General features: G+C 43.3%; 1 protein-coding gene across 2 annotated transcripts; it reads left to right on the forward strand.

Moving 5' to 3' along the window:
• Positions 1-500: 500 nt before the first annotated feature.
• clip3 (CAP-GLY domain containing linker protein 3) lies at positions 501-14,632 on the forward strand. 2 transcript variants are annotated; one of them, XM_088011495.1, is made up of 14 exons: positions 501-630; positions 7,648-8,019; positions 8,967-9,106; positions 9,948-10,041; positions 10,409-10,570; positions 10,654-10,772; positions 10,857-11,093; positions 11,188-11,323; positions 11,404-11,547; positions 11,621-11,752; positions 11,858-11,981; positions 12,081-12,148; positions 12,233-12,305; positions 12,535-14,632. In XM_088011495.1, the coding sequence occupies exons 2-14, from the start codon at positions 7,671-7,673 to the stop codon at positions 12,587-12,589; spliced, it is 1,833 nt and encodes a 610-aa protein (XP_087867621.1). In that variant the 5' UTR covers positions 501-630; positions 7,648-7,670; the 3' UTR covers positions 12,590-14,632. The 2 variants fall into 2 exon arrangements, with proteins under 2 accessions (XP_087867621.1, XP_087867622.1); XM_088011496.1 differs by lacking the exon at positions 501-630 and adding an exon at positions 681-738.
• Positions 14,633-20,368: the final 5,736 nt, after the last annotated feature.

The raw sequence follows: 20,368 nt of genomic DNA on the forward strand, positions 1-20,368 counted from the left end.
TGGTCAGTTGCTGACAAATGATTGGGGGAGGATCGCTCTACGTCAGCATGGGGGCGGAGCCAGCTTCATGTCAGCTTAAATCCAAGTTATTTACCTGTTTTGATTTTTAAAATTACAAACACATCAATAAAACAAGAAATCAGGAGATTTTACTCCATTACATAAGATAATAAAATGTCAGCTAAAAGCCAGAGCAAATGTCAAAGGAAGATTTCTCTTTTTGTCTTAAAATAAATTTGACTTTCCTGACAGGAATCCGAGTGGAAAGCTTCAGATCCTGTTTCCCAGTTTCATGGTGATGGAGCAAATAAGAAAATGTTTTTTCTCCAGTTCTGATGTTTCTAATGGAAAGAGACCAAATCCTGAGAACATTTTCTGTGAATATCCCATCAGACTGATTAAAACATATTTAATACACAAATGTGGAGTTATGAAATGTCTAAAATCTGATTAGAGAAAGAGAGAGAGAGAAAGAGAGAGAGAGAAAGAGAAAAGAGAGAGAGGGGGGAGAGAAAGAGAGAGGCTGCGCGCGCAGCAGCGGAGCGTCACGGTTGTTTGTGGCGCATCAGCAGCGGAGCGGATCTTCATCATCATCAGCATCTTAAGCTTCATCCAGCGGCTTGTTTCCAGGTGAGACTCCGACCTGCGCGGTTCTGGGCGCTCACAGCTCGGTTCGGTCCATGACTGGGCCGGTACCGCTCGGTAGCGGACGGTTCGTGCTGGTCCGTGAGGATGGAGGTGATGGTGATGAGGAGGAGGGAGGATGAAGGCAGAGTCGCCCTGTTGTTCCGCTGCAGCATCCACAGCAGCAGTTTGGACCGGATCTCCGTCCGAACCGAACATTCTGCCTCCGCTTTGGGCTCTGCGGGCTTTTCATGCGGCTGCGCAATGTGCGCATGTTGTAGTTCCGCTGCGGGGCGTTTCTCTCTTTACTGCGCACATTGATGCAAAACCCACAAACCGAGGCTCCTGCGGGTCCGGCCTGCTGTTGTTGCGGTTCGGGGTCATTAGAGCGGCGTTCGGGGGGAAGATGGAGCGGTTTGGCGCTCTTTCCGCCTCAGTCTGCACCTGTTTTTGCGCTGTTTGGGTTGGATGTAAAATGGAGGCTGGAAGAGGAGGAGGAGGAGGAAGATGCCATGGCCGCCTCAGCTCGGTCGCAGATGGAATTACCCCGTTATAACCAGAACGAGCCCTGACATGATTCACTCTGCTGCTGGTTCTGAACCGGACCAGGTTCTGTCCGGTTCCGGTTCAGTCCAAGGTCAGCAAACCGGTAGAATCAGTCTGTGAAAACATGAAGCTGCGGGTGAAATGTGTTGGACCTTTGACTGGTACCAAACACAGAACTGGACCTTTCCAGACTGAGACAAACCGGTCCAATTCAAGACCCAGGAAAGGTTCTGGTGAGAACAAAAACTCTCCAGGTGTTGACAGGATGGCTCTCTGCCCAGGGCGGCAGAACAGTGGAACCAAAACATGCAGTCAGTGGGGGAGAGGGCGCCCCCTAGTGGTGGGAGCTGTCTGGTAAACATAAAGAAATACAACATGGAAGAGCATCAATCAACATATGAGATATGAAAACATTCATTGGTTCTCAAAAGTTTAGTCTTTCAACAGCAGATATGATAAATCTAATTAAATACTGCGTTGGTGTAGCATCTTAGCATTAGCTTTAGCTAACACTTTAGCTAGCGGCACCGCCATTGGATCTAAATGTTTTTTTTCAAACTGAACATTTTGAACTTTAGCAGCAGAAACTTTCCTCCATGTTGGATCCAGAAGATGCTTTTAATGTTTCTCTGATGACGGCAGCAGGCAGCGCATCACTTCCTGTCATTTCTTCAGCTGGGAGCCATTTTCCCTCCTGGACTCTGCAGATGAACATTTTGATGAGGCAATGGCAATATGACCCCATATGAAGTTAGAAAGATTATTTTTCATAGTAATGCCCTTTAGGTTGAGAGAAGTCTGAGGTGCTGGTTCACTGCCGGTCTCACCAGAATCTCCCAGGATTTTACTGGCTGGTCCAGAACCTTAAAGGAGCTTCAAGCAGCCTTTTCTTCACCAGTGGAGTCTTGTGCAGTGATTGCATCACTTCCTGTTTTCAGGGAAGTCCTGAAGCTCAGAGTGAGCGCCACCTCAAGTGACTAAATCCCATCTCATTATTTGGGGTCAGAAAAGTTACAGTGAATGTAATGAGGTTTAAAAACTTAGTTCAAGTGTGTTCAAGCTGCAGGACCAAAAATGTACAACAAATGAGTTTTTGTCAGCAAACAAACTGTTGAGACCCGTTGAAGTCAAACTAAAATCTAAATGTTTAGATCTGATTTGGTTCAGAGTTGCTGATCTAATCTCTGATACACTATTACAAAAATTAAGATTCTAAATAAAAACACGTTTTAATGAGTGACTCCACTTAATAACATTCCTCAAACACTGATTTATTGCAGTGGCTCTCAATGCAAGTTCTGTGTTATTAAATTATAACTTGTGAAGTTGGTTTATTTTTAAACCTTTTCTGGTTTTCCCATCCTGGTGGCTGAGAACCTGGTGATGAATATCTGGGAGAATCATAACAACGTTCATTACACCAGGGATTTTATGGAAACATATTCAGATTTTATTGTGTGGTTTTCAAGGCTTTATGTTGATCATAGTAAGAAACCAGAAAATTCCTACAGAAATTTTAAGGAGCCTGCCAAAGTGTCCCAGCATTTCAGATTTGTCCTGATAAATAGATCCATGCTGGTCTAAACTACATATCTTAAAGTATTGCCAAGCATATCATAGGTATATACATGAACTGAGTCAACATTAAAATGTAATGTAGGATGTGTGGCATCACTAGCATGTTTTCTGTCATTGATTTACTCCATTCAGTATACTGAACATCGCTAATAAGTAAGAAAATTATCTAATAGCTACCTTTAGGGAAAAGGCTAATGCTAATGCTAATGCACTGCCTTGCGCAGCAAGGCAGTGCACTAGTGGGGGCAGTAAAATGCTAAACTTGTGCTAATGTTAAAGCCCAGAACATTCTGCCCTGTCTGTAGTTATAACTTTCTGCTCACCTTCTTTCTGTAATAAGTCAGAGTTCCACCATTATGTACTTCTTAACTGCCAGCTCAGCCCTCCTTTGTAATGATTGAGGGTTCCACCATGTTGACCTTCCGACCTTCTGCTCAGGCCTCTGTAGTAAAGTGTTCCATCGTGTTTAGAACTACAAAGATGGCGTTTTTGTAGTCCTAAGGAGCAGTTTGGCTTTTGTCTGTGTTCTGTTGCTATAGTGACCAAGCCTCCCCCTGTGTTTCTCCAGACAGGGGGAGAAACAATTCTATCTGTTTGAGCCAGCCAGTTTCACTCCAAAAAGCTGTCCGAACAACTCCTTTCCATTCGGGAACCGTGATACGTATTCGAAAACCGTTTGAAGCGTATGAGAGGGCTATTTGTCGTCTCATTTAGTACCGCGATTCATATCTGTAGCTCATTCACAGTAATTGCAGTGATGAGAGAAAAATGGTGTGCGCTGAGCTCAGAGATTTTTCAGAAATGTATGTAAAACACTGGAGAGGAGCGTCAGTTAGTCCTGTCCCAAAACTTTGCTCTGAAGCACCTGGACCGAAAACCGTAAGCCCTAGGGAAATTTTGAAAACATTTTACCGGAGCAGACATGCGTATCAATGTCATGACCGAGTTTCATACCAATAGACCAATTTTTGCACCCATGAGAGCGATTTCAAAATTATTTTTGGGTCAAAATTCCACTCTTTTTCTCACTCTAAAAAGCGGCAGTTGGTGTCAGTTACACTCTAAGGTTTCGGCAGTTGGAAATTTCGCTCGTTTTTCGCTTTTTACGTCGCCGTCGTAACTCCGAATCCCAATAAAAATAATAGCTCACTTGCCGGGATTGAGCCGCACGATTTGATACCACTTTTGTGGGGTTTCTCGCAGCGGTACGAGCCGCATTAACGGTAATGGAAGAAAAATAAAGATATATATAGATAAACTAGAAAATTCCAGCAGAAATTTTAAGGGGCCTGCCACCTGTGCCCATCCCTTTAAACCCAGCGTTTCAAATTTGTCATGAAAAATAGATATATGCAGGTCTCACATACTTAACCCAACACTAGCACAAAGTAGCTGTGAATATTGTCAGGTATATTATGATATATGTGTCATCATTGAAAAGAGAGACCGACGACTATAAGCTTCGCACATGTGGTTCTCACTCATGGTCCAAAATAAAAAACATGAAGAAAGTTGGTAATAGTTAATTTCTAAAAACTATTTCAATTTTCATAGTAAAGATTTTAATTTACACTCCAAAATTCAGAGGAGTAATAATTTTATGTAAGCAAAACATGAATAGTCACAGGAAATATGTATTCTTCCCACAATGCATTGTGAGATCTGATTCAGCGCTGTGAGATTACTCACTGCCTCTGTCTAGGACCCGTTGCTATGGTAATTAAGTATTTGCACCTGGGCTGGCTCTCTCCCTGGTTTCTATACTTGTGAGACACCCAGCGTCGGTCTCAGGGCCCTGACAAAAAACTATAAGCCCTAGGAAAATTTTGAAAACATTTTACAGGAGCAGGCATGTGTATCTATGTCATGACCAACTTTGAGATCAATAGGCCTCTATTTGTGCCTGTGAGGGGGAGTTAAAGAGAGTTTTGGAGTCAGACCTCCACTGTGCTGTGTGTGTGTTTCAGAGAGAAATCTTAGTGATGCTGTGAGTTCCTCAGACTCAAGTTTTTTCTTTTTTTTTTAATTTATGTCGTCATTTTTACACAGAATCCCAATAAAAATAATAGCTCCCTTCTCGGCATCGAGCCGCACGATTTGATACCACTTTTGTGGGGGTACACGCAGCGGTACGAGAAGCATTAACGGTAGTGGAAGAATAATAAATAAGCTATAATAAAGAGACATTCTATTGGGTGTAGAACAATAGGTGCCTGCCATGCAATGCATGGAAGCAGGTCAGTCACTGCCTGCCATGCAATGCATGGAGGCAGTGACTGACCTGCTTCGCAGGTCAGTCACTGCCTCCATGCAATGCTATGGGCAGGCCCCAATAAAGGCATAGTTTCTTTTTTTACTGCCAGTAGCCCCTCTGCTGTGGGCTAATGCTAACGCTCAACTGCTCCAGTTTCAATCTCTTATTAACATAAGACTTAAAGAGCTAAATATGAAATGAGATGTTTGCTGCCTTTGACAAAAAGCTCAAGTCCAAAAGCAACGTAACAGGTTAGCTCGTTCTGATTTAAAGCATCACAAGGTAGTTGAACCATTGTTCTAATAATGGGGAACCTAAAAATTAATTCTTATTTTTTTCATAGATGAAAGGCAGATTTATTTTGTTCTTGGTTTCTTTTGCCTTTTTATGTTGATATTGTTTAAAAACAAGGGTTTCCTTCATGATTTCTTTGGGGGGACCATTTTAGACTTTTTAAACATTTGCCCCCTCCGGACCCTCTGGGATTTTCGCCCATGCGCCACCAGTTGGTGGAATGAAAACAGGAACCTGCTCTGGTCCATTTCTGCTGCTTTCTTTGCTTCCTGTTCTTCATCTGTCCAAAATTAATTTTTATTATTATTTTATGATAATTAGAGATATTAATTGGAGTCGCCTCCATCCTTCCCTCTGAGCAGACAGACGGCTCGCTGATCAGGAAGTGGCAGCTGAATGGATTTTAAAGCAGATTAAATCCGGTCCACCAGGGCCATACAGAGGCCACTAAAGGCCAGGTGCTCAAAAAAAGGGCCCATCTAACCGCCTTCTAGGACTGAATATGAACAGATTTCAGAGTTTAATAAACAATGATAAATTACAAAATTGTGACATATACAATCAAAGCTAAGGAAAATCTCTATATAGATCAGACAACTATGCATATGTAAGATATTTTATCAGTAATTTCTTTCTGCAGGTCTATTTTGTTATAGGAAAGTATTGAAATATTCAAACCTGCAGTTTAGCAACATATTTAATCAGAGCTGGACCACCAGACATATTTAGTCTTTACAGAATTACACTATTAAAACTATAAACAAGGGCAGAATGCAGCCTTTTAGTGACTGTAATCTATAAAACAGCTGCCTGGTTGCTGCAGTGGAGATGAAGATGGTCCATTCAGGAAAGCAGAGCTGCAGCAAACTTTAACTGGAGCTGCAGGAAAAAGAAACAACAGCAAAAATGTAATTGTTAATGCATGTCACCATGAGAAAAGCTGCTGAGTTTAGCTAAAAAAACTTTTAAAATTAAAATCACACATGTTTGTCTCATGAAGTGAACTTTTTGTTTTGCTAAACAAACTTATTTGTGCATGTCATAAATCTTTTCTTGCTATTCTAAGTTTTGGTTTGACTCAAAGTTTTGCTGTGATTCTCACATGACGTTGTGGGCGGGGCCTAAAATCACAACAAAAGATTTCTGATGTGTGCAAATAAAAGTTTGTTTGACAAATAACTTTAAGTTCACCAGACAAAAATGAGTTATTTAATTAAAAAAAGTTTTAAACTAAATGTTTTGTTTAAAAAAAAAGAATCATTACAGTTCCAAAAGTTTGATTACAATTTTATTTTACTTAACTGAGTTTTTTTTTTCTTTTCATTGAAGAATAGACCCCCCCTCTGCACGTGCCTGCAGTCCGGTCCGGTCCAGTCCGGTCCGGCAGCACATAATGATGGACGGCGCCAGCTGCTTTTTCTGTCTCTGCAAATACAAACTGGATCTCAGCCCTGATCTGGGTCAGAACCAGAACCAGCCTGGTGATAAACCCAGTGACCCGATTCTGATGGGACAAACCATCATTCCTCCACTGAACAGTTACTATGAGTTTGTTCTGATCTGATTTGTTCAGGTTCTTCCAAACATGACGTTTAACCTTTGACCTGCTCGTGGAGGCCTGTAGACACAGAGATGGAGGTCATTTCTCTGAGCTTCCTGTTCTGACCTTTGACCTCTGCTGGGACGTCCACTCCTGGGAAGATTGGCAGCCCTTTGGGGTATCAGATGGTTTGGAGATGACCTTTGACCCTTTCTGTACACTTTGTGCTTCAGGAAGTGATTCTTTGGAACAGAGTGGCTTTGGTTAGGACATCAGGAGATGTTAAGCTGTTCTACAGCAATGCATTCTGGGTAAATAATAACGTTGTTTGCTTTACTGCTGGAAAACGTGAGGAAACGGTGTGTAAACAGTCATTTCAAAATAAGAGCCTCTAAACATCTAACTACTGGAAAACTTAAACACAGATGTTGAGCTTTACTGAACTGACAGTTTAAAAAACAAATTAGCACTTTAGAAATTACCAGAAAAAAATTTAGAGGAAGCTAAGTGCGCTAAAGTTAGCAAAGAAGCTAAAGCGCTGAATTTCTTCATTTGTAAGGTAACTTTATTTATAAAGCACATTTTCAGCAACAAGCCGTTCAAAGTGGCTGTTTTTGTTGATCTTGGTTGTCAGTGAATCACCTGCACAGATAAAGGTGAAATAAAATATGTTACAACACAAAGCTAAAAGTTAACATGGTTGTTCTCTGAAAAACCTCTGGGACCAGAACCAGAAATCAAACACAGGGGTTTCATTTGGGGTGTCAGAGCAAAGGGGCTGAATGCTGTGCATGCTCTGTGTCTTCGCCAGGCCCGGCTGCAGCGCCCTTCATCATGACTAAAGAGGAAAACATGCAGGAGCAGGAGAAGGAGAGGCAGGACCACGAGGAGCAGGAGGAGGCCTGGGTTCAGAGGGAGGAGGACGAGGAGCTGACCGAGGAAGAGGAGGACGAGGAAGAGGAGGAATATGAGCTAGAGGAGGAGAGGGCAGAGATGGAGAATGAGGAGGAGCAGGAGGAAGAGCGTGAGGAGCGAGAGGAGCAGGAGGAAGAGGAGGAAGAGGAGGCTCCTCCAACTGAACCAGCGGCTGAGCCGGTTCCTGAGAACCAGAGTCCAGTTCAGGAGCCGGCCCGCCGGGCCGTGGTCCACCCGTCGGCCCAGGCGCCGCTGCCCAAAGACTACGGTACGTCAGACCTCCTTAAACCAGCACACGATACTGGAGAAGGTGACCGGTTCTGATCCACTGACTGTTCTGACTGTGATTTACTGATTGGACCTCAAACTCATGAGACGAGATTTTAAAATTACAAAAATCTAATTTATGCTGCAAAAACTTTTTTTTTTGCCACAACTGGTCTTTCTTTTTCTGATTTCTTGAATCTGTTCAGGCCTGAGGGCTGAACTTTAACTATGCCTGGTTGGCGGGGAAACATGAGGCTTTTGAACGTTTGCATGAAGCTTTCATAGTTGATGTTGGCACAGTACTGTCTGAAAATGAGAGTGATTGGTAAATACTGGTACAGATGAACGTGCTCTGCAAGAGCCCCTAACAAAACGCCCCATTGGACTGGAAGGTGACGAGTTTTGGCCAATGACCAAAGACTCAGACGGTGTGACTGCCATGCGTCCTTCCATCCAGCTTGATGCGTGAACTATAAACCAGGCTTCCCCGTTTCCCAGGTAATATTGATTGCGTACGCCGTGAATGTGAAGCAGCCCAATGTGCAAATACACTTCCCACATCGGCCATTTTAACAATTCTTTCTGAAGTTCTTACCTATCGTCCGTCACTAGGTCACCTTTAACGTTCCTTCAGGAAAACCAAAATTGTTCCAAACAAAAGACAGAAGAGGAGCTGGAGCTGCTTCTGTTAGCAACAGGCTAGCAGCTAGTGAGACAGCAGTCACCTCAACGAGGGATATGTGAAGCTTTACGCTCTAGTTGCTCCTCTGGTCTTTAGTGTGAAGCAGGAAGAGCGAAGCAGCAGATGAACCGGCAGCTTCAGACCATCCTGATCCACCGCCAGGAGCTCCAACTGGAGCAGACCTCCTTAGGCTCAATGATACCGACTCTTTCAGAGGCTTTAGCGGTTCTCATCCTGTCTCCTCCCTAACTCTGTTAACTCTGCAGCCTTCACCTTCTTTGACCCAAACGACCCGGCGTGTCAGGAGATCCTGGCTGACCCGCGGACCTCCATCCCCGAGCTGTTCGCCATCGTCCGCCAGTGGGTCCCGCAGGTGCAACACAAGATTGACGTCATCGGAAACGAGGTGAGGACAAACGGTCAGAACCGCAGGAGTTAAGCTGGAGCCAGCTCAGTTTAGCATGGCAGGTATAAGACTGAAACACCATTCGTCTTTAATTCACTGTAATAAAATAAAGTAAAATGAAGTAACATCTAAAAGTGAATTTGTGAATTAAGCAGTCCTGGATTCGGAGTAGAAACCAGAACGTCCTCACTTCTCAAATCAGAACTGACATGCTCTGATTTTGGTGCTTTTTGTCTGAATAGGCTGTTAGAGCAGAAATGGAAGGTGTAAAAACTTTTAAAATGATAAGATCATGAAGGATCTCATCAGCAGAACCCAGAGAGCAGCCAGACAAAATGGCTGCAGGCAGGCCACGATCTGAGGGATCTGCAGAGCAGCTGGGCCTCACCAGACCCAACCATGACTCAGCAGGACTTTTGTAGTCTGACAATCTTTTGTAGATTTGAGTTGATGGCAAGATTTCAGTTAATTCCATAAAAATCTCCTGACTCTTCATCCTTCGTGCCTCATCCGTCTGCACTGAAAATGTCAAAATTCCCGCCAATTTCATAACCAAGTAAATTTCTTGGAGACAAGCAACTCGAGAGGGCGACTTACGCCTGTTGCCCCCCTGTGGAAGGAGCTCAGGAGCTGCTGCTTCTCCACCTCGATGGGAGTCAGTTAGGGTCAGGATGGACACTGGCAAGACCTTCCTGGAGGGACTGTGGATCTCATCTGGGAACATCTTGGAATACGGACAGACGACTGATCTTTCCTAGTTTCAGTTATTGTGAATGTCAGGTGTCTTCAGGTGTCCTCCCAGTCAGCAGGACGTGACTAACTCAGTGTTTGTGTCTCCCAGATCCTGAAGCGCGGTTGCCATGTGAATGACCGAGACGGTTTGACCGACATGACGCTGCTTCACTACAGCTGTAAGGCCGGAGCTCATGGAGTCGGTGAGTAACTCTTCAACCTTCATCGTTCTTCTTCTGTGGTCATGAAAGGACTGCTGGTAGAGACCCAGAATGATCACCACTGGTTCCTGGAGGCTAGAGGAGAGGAGTTAAGAGTTTCAGGAGGATCGGGTGTTTCAGGTCTGATCCTCACCTCAAGTCACAGAAGATCAGAAACAGATCCAAGTCCTCAGAGTAGATAATATGATCATGAAGCAAACCAGACACAGGTGCTAGGTTTTTCTTCCATGATTGAATTTCCAATCCGATGTTAGGACTATGTTTGTGCAGCAAGGTGAGTAAAAGCTCCCCCCAGGTGGTGGCAGTCCTCCACCAGAGCAGCTTTCAGTTTGGACCTCCCTGTGTCCAGGCGACCCGGCGGCGGCACTGCGGCTCACCAGTCAGCTGATGTTGTTGGGCGCCGATGTCAGTCTGCGGAGCCGGTGGACCAACATGAACGCGCTGCACTACGCTGCCTACTTTGACGTCCCAGAGCTGATCCGAGTCCTGCTCAAAGCCGCCAAACCCAGAGGTGAGTGTGAGCCGTCCCACGAGATTATTACTCAGCCACAGAGTCCAGGAGACGAGGTCAGCTTCTTCTTCTTCTGTCTTCAGTGCTGAACTCCACATGCAGTGACTTCCACTACGGCACGGCTCTCCACATCGCCGCCTCCAACCTCTGCCTGAGTGCAGTGAAATGTCTGCTGGAGCACGGAGCCAACCCCACCGTCAGGGTAAACACTGCCTCACCTTCCCGTGCTTGATGAGCAACAGCTTCCTGCAGAGCTGCAGCTCAGACCGTAGGTTTGTTTCTGCAGAACGATAAGGGCCAGGTTCCAGCTGAGGTGGTTCCGGACCCGATGGACATGAGCCTGGACAAAGCCGAGGCGGCCATGGTGGCCAAAGACCTAAAGCAGCTGCTGCTGGATGCCGTGCCGCTCAGCTGTAACCTCCCCAAGGCCACGCTGCCCAACTACGACAACATTCCTGGAAACCTGATGCTAGCGGCGCTGGGGCTGAAGCTGGGTGACCGTGTGGTTCTGGACGACCTGAAGGTAGTCCCACACTGGTTCCTCTGGTTCCTTATTTCCTCCTCCATCAGCCACATTGAGGTTCACTCATTCCAGAACCCTTTTGTCTCCACCTCAGACCGGAACCCTGCGGTTCTGTGGAACCACAGAGTTTGCCAGCGGTCAGTGGGTCGGGGTGGAGCTGGACGAGCCAGAGGGGAAGAACGACGGCAGCGTGGGTGGAGTCCGCTACTTCATCTGTCCACCGAAGCTTGGTAAGCAGTGAGCTTCCTGGACCCGGTTCTGGTTCTAATGGACCAGCACTCTTCATGTTTTAATCTGTTTGGACCTCCAGGTATTTTTGCTCCAGTTTCAAAGATTTCCAAAGCTGTGGATCCGACTCCATCCTCAGTCACCTCCACCCCTAGAACCCCCCGCATGGACCTGGCCTCCCGCCTGGCTGGGAAGACCAAGAAGGAGAAGAAGGAGAAGGAGAAAGGTGAGGGACCATCAGGTCTGACTGGGTTCTGGTTCTGGTGGAGAGCTGACTGAGCTGGTTGGTTTGTTCTCAGCCCAAAAGAAGAAGACGTCCGTGGCTAGTCTGGACCCGGAGGGGACAAACGTGGAGGTGGGGGACCAGGTTCTGGTGGCGGGTCAGAAACTCGGCATCGTTCGCTTCTACGGGAAGACGGACTTTGCTCCAGGTCAGTTCTGTAGTCTGAACCAACCAGCACATTGAAACAGAGGTCCAGATGAAGCAAAGAGGAGGCGATGTTCTGGTCTGACCCGGTCTCTCTGGTGTCCCTCAGGGTTCTGGTTTGGTGTAGAGTTGGACCAGCCCACTGGGAAACACGATGGCTCGGTGTTCGGGGTCCGATACTTCAGCTGCCTGCCCAAATATGGAGTGTTTGCTCCGCCCTCCCGGGTCCAGAGGTAGGACTGCCTGACAGAACCCGGTGTTGCTGGTTGTAATAAGGCAGGCCTGGTTCTGGAGCGTGAAAGTGACGGTTTGAGTCGTTGTTGGTTGTTCAGGATCGGAGGACCTAAAGAAGGCTCCCAGAATGACGGCTCCATGGTGAAGAAGGTTCATCAAGTTTCCAGTAAGTTCTGCTCAGATCACTAGAAACAGAAAAGTTCTGGTCTGACTCAGGCGAACAGAACCTGACCCGTTTGTTTCCCTGCAGTGTCACAGCCGAAAAGGAACTTCCACACCATGCGATCTCCTAAAGATCTGACCTCCGAGAGCTCCATATCCAGGTGAGAAGTACTCTGACCAACATGGGTCAAAGGTCATTTCTGGGTCAGCAGCTTATCGTCTCAGAACCGTTACGGTTTGATCGGATCCAGCTGTTTGGTGCAGACGGACTCCTGACAGCTTTAATTTGAGATGGAAGTGGTTTTGAAGCGATGCATTTATGGAACCAGGTTCTGTCAGAACCATAGAACCCGGTTGGATGAACTAGAACCTCTCCTCTCTCCGCTGCAGGTTGCTGTTCTGCTGCTGGTTTCCATGGATGCTCCGCGCTGAGATGCAGTCCTAACCACCGCACCGATCTCTACGTTCTCTCCATCGTTCCGTCCCTGAACTCCTGGTGGTGAAGCCCCGCCCCCTGTCTTCTTCTTCTCCTGGTTTAGCCGTTCTATAGCAAAATCTATAGTGCCTTGTATCTGATTAACCGAGTCCAAGCTAATGCTCTGAAATCCGCCCTGCCTCTCTGGCGCCACCTAGTGGTCTGGAACAGTTAGTGTGTCTGTTTCCGCCTCATGGTTCTGTTTCGCTGCAATCAGCTGGGAGGATCGCTTTGATCCGACAGTTCAGAACCAGAACTTGACTCTGGACGGGTTTCCTTTATGCGGTGATGATGTCAGACCCAGCTGGCTGCTGATTGGGTGAGATTCAGAACTTTGTTTACCCACCATGTGTTCCTCTAATGTCCTCCGTGTTTAACCAGGAAACAGGGTTGATCATCTGCACTGCTCCGTTTTACCTCAGCGTTTAGATTTTACAGTTAAATTCAGCTAAATCCCCAACAAACCAACAAGTTTCACACACAGCAGCTGCACAGTAGAAAATCATTTCATAATCAAAATTATTTTAGAATCTTAACGACGGTCAGAATGAAAAACGAAATGAAGAGTTTGATCCATCAGCAACTTTTTACACAAACCTATTATTTATGTTTGTTTTTATATTTCAGAATGTTTGGCAAAATTAAAATTATGCGGCTTTATAATAAGATATTCATATCATGCCTCAGTAAATACCAGACGGTTCTTAATGAAATGCTTCATTTTAGTTCTGGTTCATCTAATCCCTCCATTCCTTTAATTTCCTTAGTGGCTCATGAAGCTAATTTAATTATATAATCATGTCTGAACTGAAAATGATCAGGCTTCTGCCACCAGGAACCTTCAAAATGGATCAACTGCAGGATTTAACTCAAAATGGGAAAACGGGCAGTGAAACGGTGCCGACTGGATAAATATCAGCTTTGGGTTGATGGCTGCAAAGAGCAGCTGCACACAAACCATCAGTTTTTATTCCACCAAAACTCCTCCTGCATAACTGAAGCTCTGGTCTCAGATCTCACCGTATGCAGACGACTCACTGCTTTTCCTTCGTTCTTTTGATCCTCACGAGACCTTTAGTACCTGAAGTACAGTGCAGATTTTTCCTGTTTCTATTCCACCCAAATGAGATGTTTCTCCAGATGCAGCGTTTGTTGCTAGCGGTGTAAAAGCTAGCGCTCCACAGACTCTGGATCTGCTAACTCTGTCGTCTCAGCTAAGCATTGCCGTTTGTGGGCCACAGTGATGGTGGAAGTTTGTCTTTGTACAGTAAACGTGGAGTTACAGTTTGATCAATGTGTTGCAGTGAAGCCACTTCACTGTCAACTTTGTAAACGTGGACTTTTCCTGGTTTGGCCACCAGGTGTCACTATAATCCCCATTTAGCCTGAATTCTTTGCATAACTGTTTATTTGCAGATTATAACCAGTTCTGACTGGTTCAAACCGGTTCTGACTGGTGCTGAATGGTTCTGACCGGTTCGGTTCTGTAACTACCACCTGTTAACTTCACTTCCTTGCTGTCCAGTTTTAAAAATGCTTGTTTCAACATTTTCAAACAGAATTTCTTCATTAACATCCAACAGGTTCATTCGTCTCTGATGCTATAAAAACCTTCCAGTGATGGATTCAGTTTCAACATCTCTGTAAATATTGAAACTGAAACAGCAGGAAAGTAAAGCTAGAACGGTCAGAACCTCTGGTTCTGCTCTGGTTCTGTCACCCTTACAGGAACTAACTCGGCTCTGGTTGTTTCATTGAGTCTTAATGATTTACAGTGTATAGCCTATATTTTGATAACTTCACTAAGTGTACCTTTTGTTTTGGTATTTTATCGGTCGTGTGTTCGGTTCCAGTGGGTCGGACCAGTTGGATAAACTCACTGCATGCTCTCTGTCTGTAACCTCCCTCAGTATTTTCTGATTGTTGCGTTTTCAGACTGTATCTTCCTCTCATCAGCATGAAAATGCTTCAAATATTAACTATCAATATAATAAAGATGTGATGTTTTTCTAATGTTTCTGTGTCTGCTGGTCCTTATTGAAACCTTTATCGACACCGAAGCGTTTCAGTACCAGATTAATGTTCAGTGAGACCAAAAACAGGAAGAGGTTCAGTGAAGTTCATTTGTGTTTACTGAGCAGAAACTGTGGAGCGTCTAACCGCCATGTTTCAGCTACAACCACCATTAAAAGGCAGAATCGCTTCATCAGTGGTGGGCCCTGCTAGCTAAAACATTAGCCATGATAACCCTAAAGCACTAATCCTAAACATTAATCCTGCTAACGCTAGGGGAAGCTAACATTACAGTGCTAACTTCAACCATTCTGGAAGATATGACAAACGTTTTTCATGGAAAAGTTTTGAAAATTACATTATTGAATGATGAAAATGCTTTGCTTGGAACAGAAGAATGGGACTTTAGTGACACAGGACTTTGATGTGTTAACTTCTTTATTTACAGTAAATATATACAAAAACCTGCAACATAAAACCAATTATCAGATTTTTTTTTATTTTCAACTATATATAGAACTCCACATAAAGCCATTAAAACAAGTTTATATTAATCAATCAATTATACTTTATCAATCCCAAAGGGATTATATTTGCCCTTGAAAGACTACAACCGTCAAGCACCAACTTACATTAGAGGTTTCTTTTTTATGACACTCTTATATGTCGTATTTATGTCTTGTTCTCTGCTATCTTTGTTTTATTCTGTTCCTGTATGTTTCTTATAAGTTATTGGATAAAAATAAAACATGGGAGGAAACAGAACTGCCGTGTAAACAGGCCTCACCCACTTCAAAATAAGAGCATGAATGTTGCAGGTCCCAGGTGAAGGGACAGGTGGGCGGATCAGAATCACCTGTTTTAACAGGAGAAATGAGTTGAGCAACAGGAGACGTCGATGTAGAGCTGGTAGCTCTCATCTGAATTTATTCCAGGTTGTATTAATAGTCATTATACAACTTTGTAAACTTATTGTGATCGAACAATCACACTCCTAATAGTTCATCTATATCAATGTTTTTCAACCTTTTCTGAGCCAAGGTAATTGTTTTAATTGAAAAAATCTGGAGGCACACCACCAACCAAAAATGTAAACCAAGATACTCTGTAGCCGCCTATGTTACATATATATAGTCATTCTTATCAAAGTGCCTTGAATAGGAATCAAATAAACACAAAAATACACCTGAACAGCCACAACACTGTGGTGTTAAATTTAAAGAAGTTGTAGAAAACTTCAGTGTTTTACAAACTAATCCACAAGCATTATTTATGCCGGAATACAGAAAATCATTCTTATTCTAAAAGAAGCAATAATATTTGGGAAAGATTTCACTGTAACAATATGAAGAGTTACATGTACCAAATGTCCATATCTGTATATTTTACCCATCTAGTGTGAAACCTGTGCATGTTTGGATGAAAACAGCTGATTTCCTGGCAGAAATTGAAGAAAGACAAAGCTCTTCCTCAACAGCTCTCAGTCTCTCTGGTTTCAGTTTTTATAGTATCCAGGCTTGAGAAGCTCACTTCACACAGACATGTTGTGGGAAATGGACCCATGTTCTTTCCAACTACTGCTGAGCTTCACTGTCTTTTCCATCACTGTGGTCACAGCTAGATACGATGCTCTCACCGCTACCTGTAACGTTCATGCATCACTAATTCTCTTGTTTTAATGTAAAATGCTTTGTACCTACTGCCATCTAGTGGTAAGAAATTACATGATTACGCTGCTAGCCACTACTAACCAGAGGTGTGACCAAGTCACTGTGTTGCAAGTCGAGTCAAGTCTCAAGTCATGAACCTTGAATTTCAAGTCATTTCGAGTCGTTTTTATTTTTATTTTTAATATAATTTGTGATTATACATAAAATTCAAATAATAGACCATTTATTCTTTTTAAAATCTGTATTTATCTCAAATGATAGAACATGTGCAGCTGAACACGAAGTATAAAAAACATTTTTAAATTGGACCTCTTTATTGCACATTTCTGTTAAACTTGATATTCAATAAAAAAGACAAAAATGCTGACATTTCCACAGCACAGTACAAAGAACCATAACAACCTGGTCACTGAGTGAACATGTATTTTTATGTGTCCATGTTTGAGTGACACAAGAAACAAAACAAATATATCAACTGACCAATTAACAGAAATCTGCAATTGAGGATACTGTATTTCAGTTAACTATTCTGCACTGCATTTGCAAAAGACCAAACTGCCCAAAATGTGTAAGTAAATATGTAAGTAAATATGGGCCAGATGTTCTAAACACAAAATTTATTTGGGACAGTCACTGTATTTGGTCTGTTTTAACAAATAAACCACATGAAAAACTCTAAATCATTGCAAATAAAGTGGAGTGGTTTTGAATTTGGATGTGATGGTAAAATAAATATCTGTCAGGCCAAGTGGGTTAAATCTACAGCCAATTTCACATCTCAATATTGATAAAAACATATTGTGTGAATCAAGCTGGTCAGAATCACTAAACACAAAATAATGAGCTCAATATTTTATGTCTTACTCAGTTAACTATCCCACTTAGTGTTATATTCAGGGTCAGTGAGATTGTACATTTTTTATTTTTTTTATTTGTTTTTCCAGCCAAGCTATACAACTTGGCTTCCTGAGCTAACAGTGCACATTATTTGTGGAGGCATTTGAAGGACCGGATTTATGGTAAATCATCACCAATTTAACCCAGAGTACACATGCTAACACAAAGTTAGCTAAAGTCAACTATCTTACAGCAAAAGAAAAGTGCCACCTACCGATCTTTGTGAAGCTTCAAATGCCGGACAGAGTTGGACGTCGTGGCATCTCCACCCGATATCCAATTATTTATTGCATGTTTTACAAGTTGCAGTTCGTTTTTTATTCGAAAGTTCAGAACCTACGTAGCCAAAAGAAGTTACTCGTGGAAGCATATTCCAGCGGTTATTTCGTCTTTAGTTCCCTGAGCTCTGTAGCGTCGCTGCGTTTTTTTAAATGTCCAAATCCTGTTAATTTGATTGGTTGTGCTGCAGCTACGCACACATACATACTTAAGGAGAGAGGAAAAACAGGGGGACGGTCTGCACATATTGATAGGAATGAGTGAAATTAATTAATGACGCCACTTTATAAATAATATGTTTATGACTTGAGTAAAAATATCAAGTCTTTTAAAGTAAACCGCTTCAAGTCGAGTCAAGTCCCAAGTCAAGTCCGAGTCTTTGAGCATTTTTTCAAATCAAGTATCAAGTCGTGATTTTAACGACTCGAGTCTGACTCGAGTCCAAGTCATGTGACTCGAGTCCCCACCTCTGCTGCTAACCATGGTTTCGTTCACACCGAGCTTAAGTGCAGCGGCTTTATTTCCCTCCTGTAGTGGCAGATCGACAGCCCTCAACTTAAAAGCTGCATCATATGAGTTTGAAAACATTTCTCCGTCGTGCCTGCTGCTAGCATGTGGTTGTTCTAAATGAAAATTAACGCGTTCTTCTTTGATTTACAATTTTGACTTCTAATGATTCACTTCCTGCTAGAGAGCCCCCTGGTGGTTGAAGAAAAATACACAGAAAAGCCGCACCGGGCTACAATCCACATGGTTCAAAGTTTAGGAAAAAAGTAGCAGCTTATAGTCCGGAAAATACGGTACAGTAGGTGAAATTGAATAATTTCCACGACACACCTGACGATCAGTCACGGCACACTAGTGTGCCGCGGAACAGTGGTTGAGAAACACTTATCTATAGCATAACATCAGCTTATTATACCATGAATTTTTACCTTGTAAATTAATGCACATTACAGACGATGCATTATTTATCAACCATCTGACAAAATTCCCTGAGCAGCTAACCGGGTGCTGATAACCTAACTATAGTGACAACACAAAATAACATAAACCAAATACACAGGAAATAAATATACAGCAGCGTATTTGCTATCACGGAGGACAAAAAAAAATTGAGCGCTAACACGTTATAACGTGATAATTATCTTGTTATTTATGTCCAGGAGGTGGCGGTAGTGTGCTTTTCCTGCAGGCATAACAAGGCTAGCACAGTGGCTAGCAGGAGTTGGTTTCATGCTCGATCTAAACATGGAGATAAACTATTAGTAACACGCGCACGCTATGCAGGATCCTAAACAGAAGGAAACATCAGTCTGATCCTCTAGCTGTGGCGGTATGGCAAGCTGTTTTAACATAAATTCGGTTTCGTCTTACTATCCGTAATTACATTCCAGATATCTAAAAATGCATTTTGACTTGACAAAACTACATTCTGACTAGTAAGAATAATAATTCAAGATATCTTCAATTACATTTTGACGAGTCAAAATTCCTTTCAAGATATACGTCACTGGATCTGTCATTTGACAGGAAACATATCCGTAATTACGATTTAAGATATCTTCAACACAATTATGACTAGTGTTAATTTTAATCAGAAGAAGAACTAAAATCTTTTGACTCGTTTTATTCTCTCTTCTGCCCGGATTCCTTGATGTTGTCATTGTATCAGCTGAACCATAAAGATAAAGACAAACTTTTTCCCAAGTCCAACATTTATTAGACAAACAACTAATGAAACTGACAAAACTCAATAAAATCACAGACCAGCATCCAATTCAATATTTACCTCACTCCACAGACATCCACACACCAAGACAAACTTACGGGGAACCATTTCACCGACGCACCGTTCCCCGGAGACAGCATCACGGGTAAACCTGGAGCGATCTGAATTAAGGTTCCGGGTCCGATAAAGGAGGGCGTGTTTCCCTTCTCTGTTCTCATCAGGGGACTGTCCTTAGTTCATTTAAATCTAGTTGATTATGTTCCAGTAAAAACCTGTTTTTAAGATCAAAGTGTTACTTTCTTTTGAATGGAGACAGATGTTTTTATGGCCCAGAGGAAGCTCTGCTCTGTTCATAGGACCAGATTGTTTTACACCAGCTGTTAAACCTTATCAACTGGGCCTCCAGTAAACACAGCGAGAGCCGATTTCCTCACATGCAGAGGAGAAGCTCCAGACGAAAACAAAGAAAACCTCCATTTAAAAATGACATTGTGTTATTTTTGACTTTTGAACTAGTTTGATGTTCTGAAACAAACATAAAAGAACCAGGAAGGGAGTGAAAACTGTCTGACACCACTTGAGAGGTCGTTGCCTCTGGAAGATGTTTTTCAACTAAGTTATTAATTTAAACGTCGTAAATGATGATATTAAGCGTCAGCCTGGTTTCTAAATGATTTCTGATTGAGATCAAGTCAGCGGCCCGGTTCTGCTCTCAACAACAGAAAAAAGATCAACCATTTCCATTTTTCTGTCATGTGAGGCTAAATAACCCAAATGAATCCAGAGTAACTCAAACACAGAGAAAAGAACCAGCTGGTACCGGACGGTCCGGTCCATCATGCTTTGGTTCAGAAAGTCGAACAACTTTGAAATATTTGTTAACCCCTTCAAAGCCACCAGAACCGAATCTGGTTCTGTGTCTATGACCTCGGAACCAGACTCACCCGGACGGTCTCGCCGGACCAGTGAGCCGGAACAGCGCCTCCAGCTGGCAGCTCTGGCGGTGAACACCGTCCTCATCCAAACCTTCAGTCAGAACCATCTGCGGTCCAAACAGAGACAAACACGGAACAGTTAATTTCTAAAAGTTTGGTTCTGATCCAGAACGGAGGAGTGGAGATTCTGACTCGCCTGGAGGGTTTGGACCGAAACTGATGT

The sequence above is a fragment of the Poecilia mexicana genome, unplaced genomic scaffold (genome assembly GCF_051168715.1).
Source record: "Poecilia mexicana isolate PSO_F unplaced genomic scaffold, ASM5116871v1 scaffold_13, whole genome shotgun sequence".
Classification (NCBI taxonomy): Eukaryota; Metazoa; Chordata; class Actinopteri; order Cyprinodontiformes; family Poeciliidae; genus Poecilia; species Poecilia mexicana.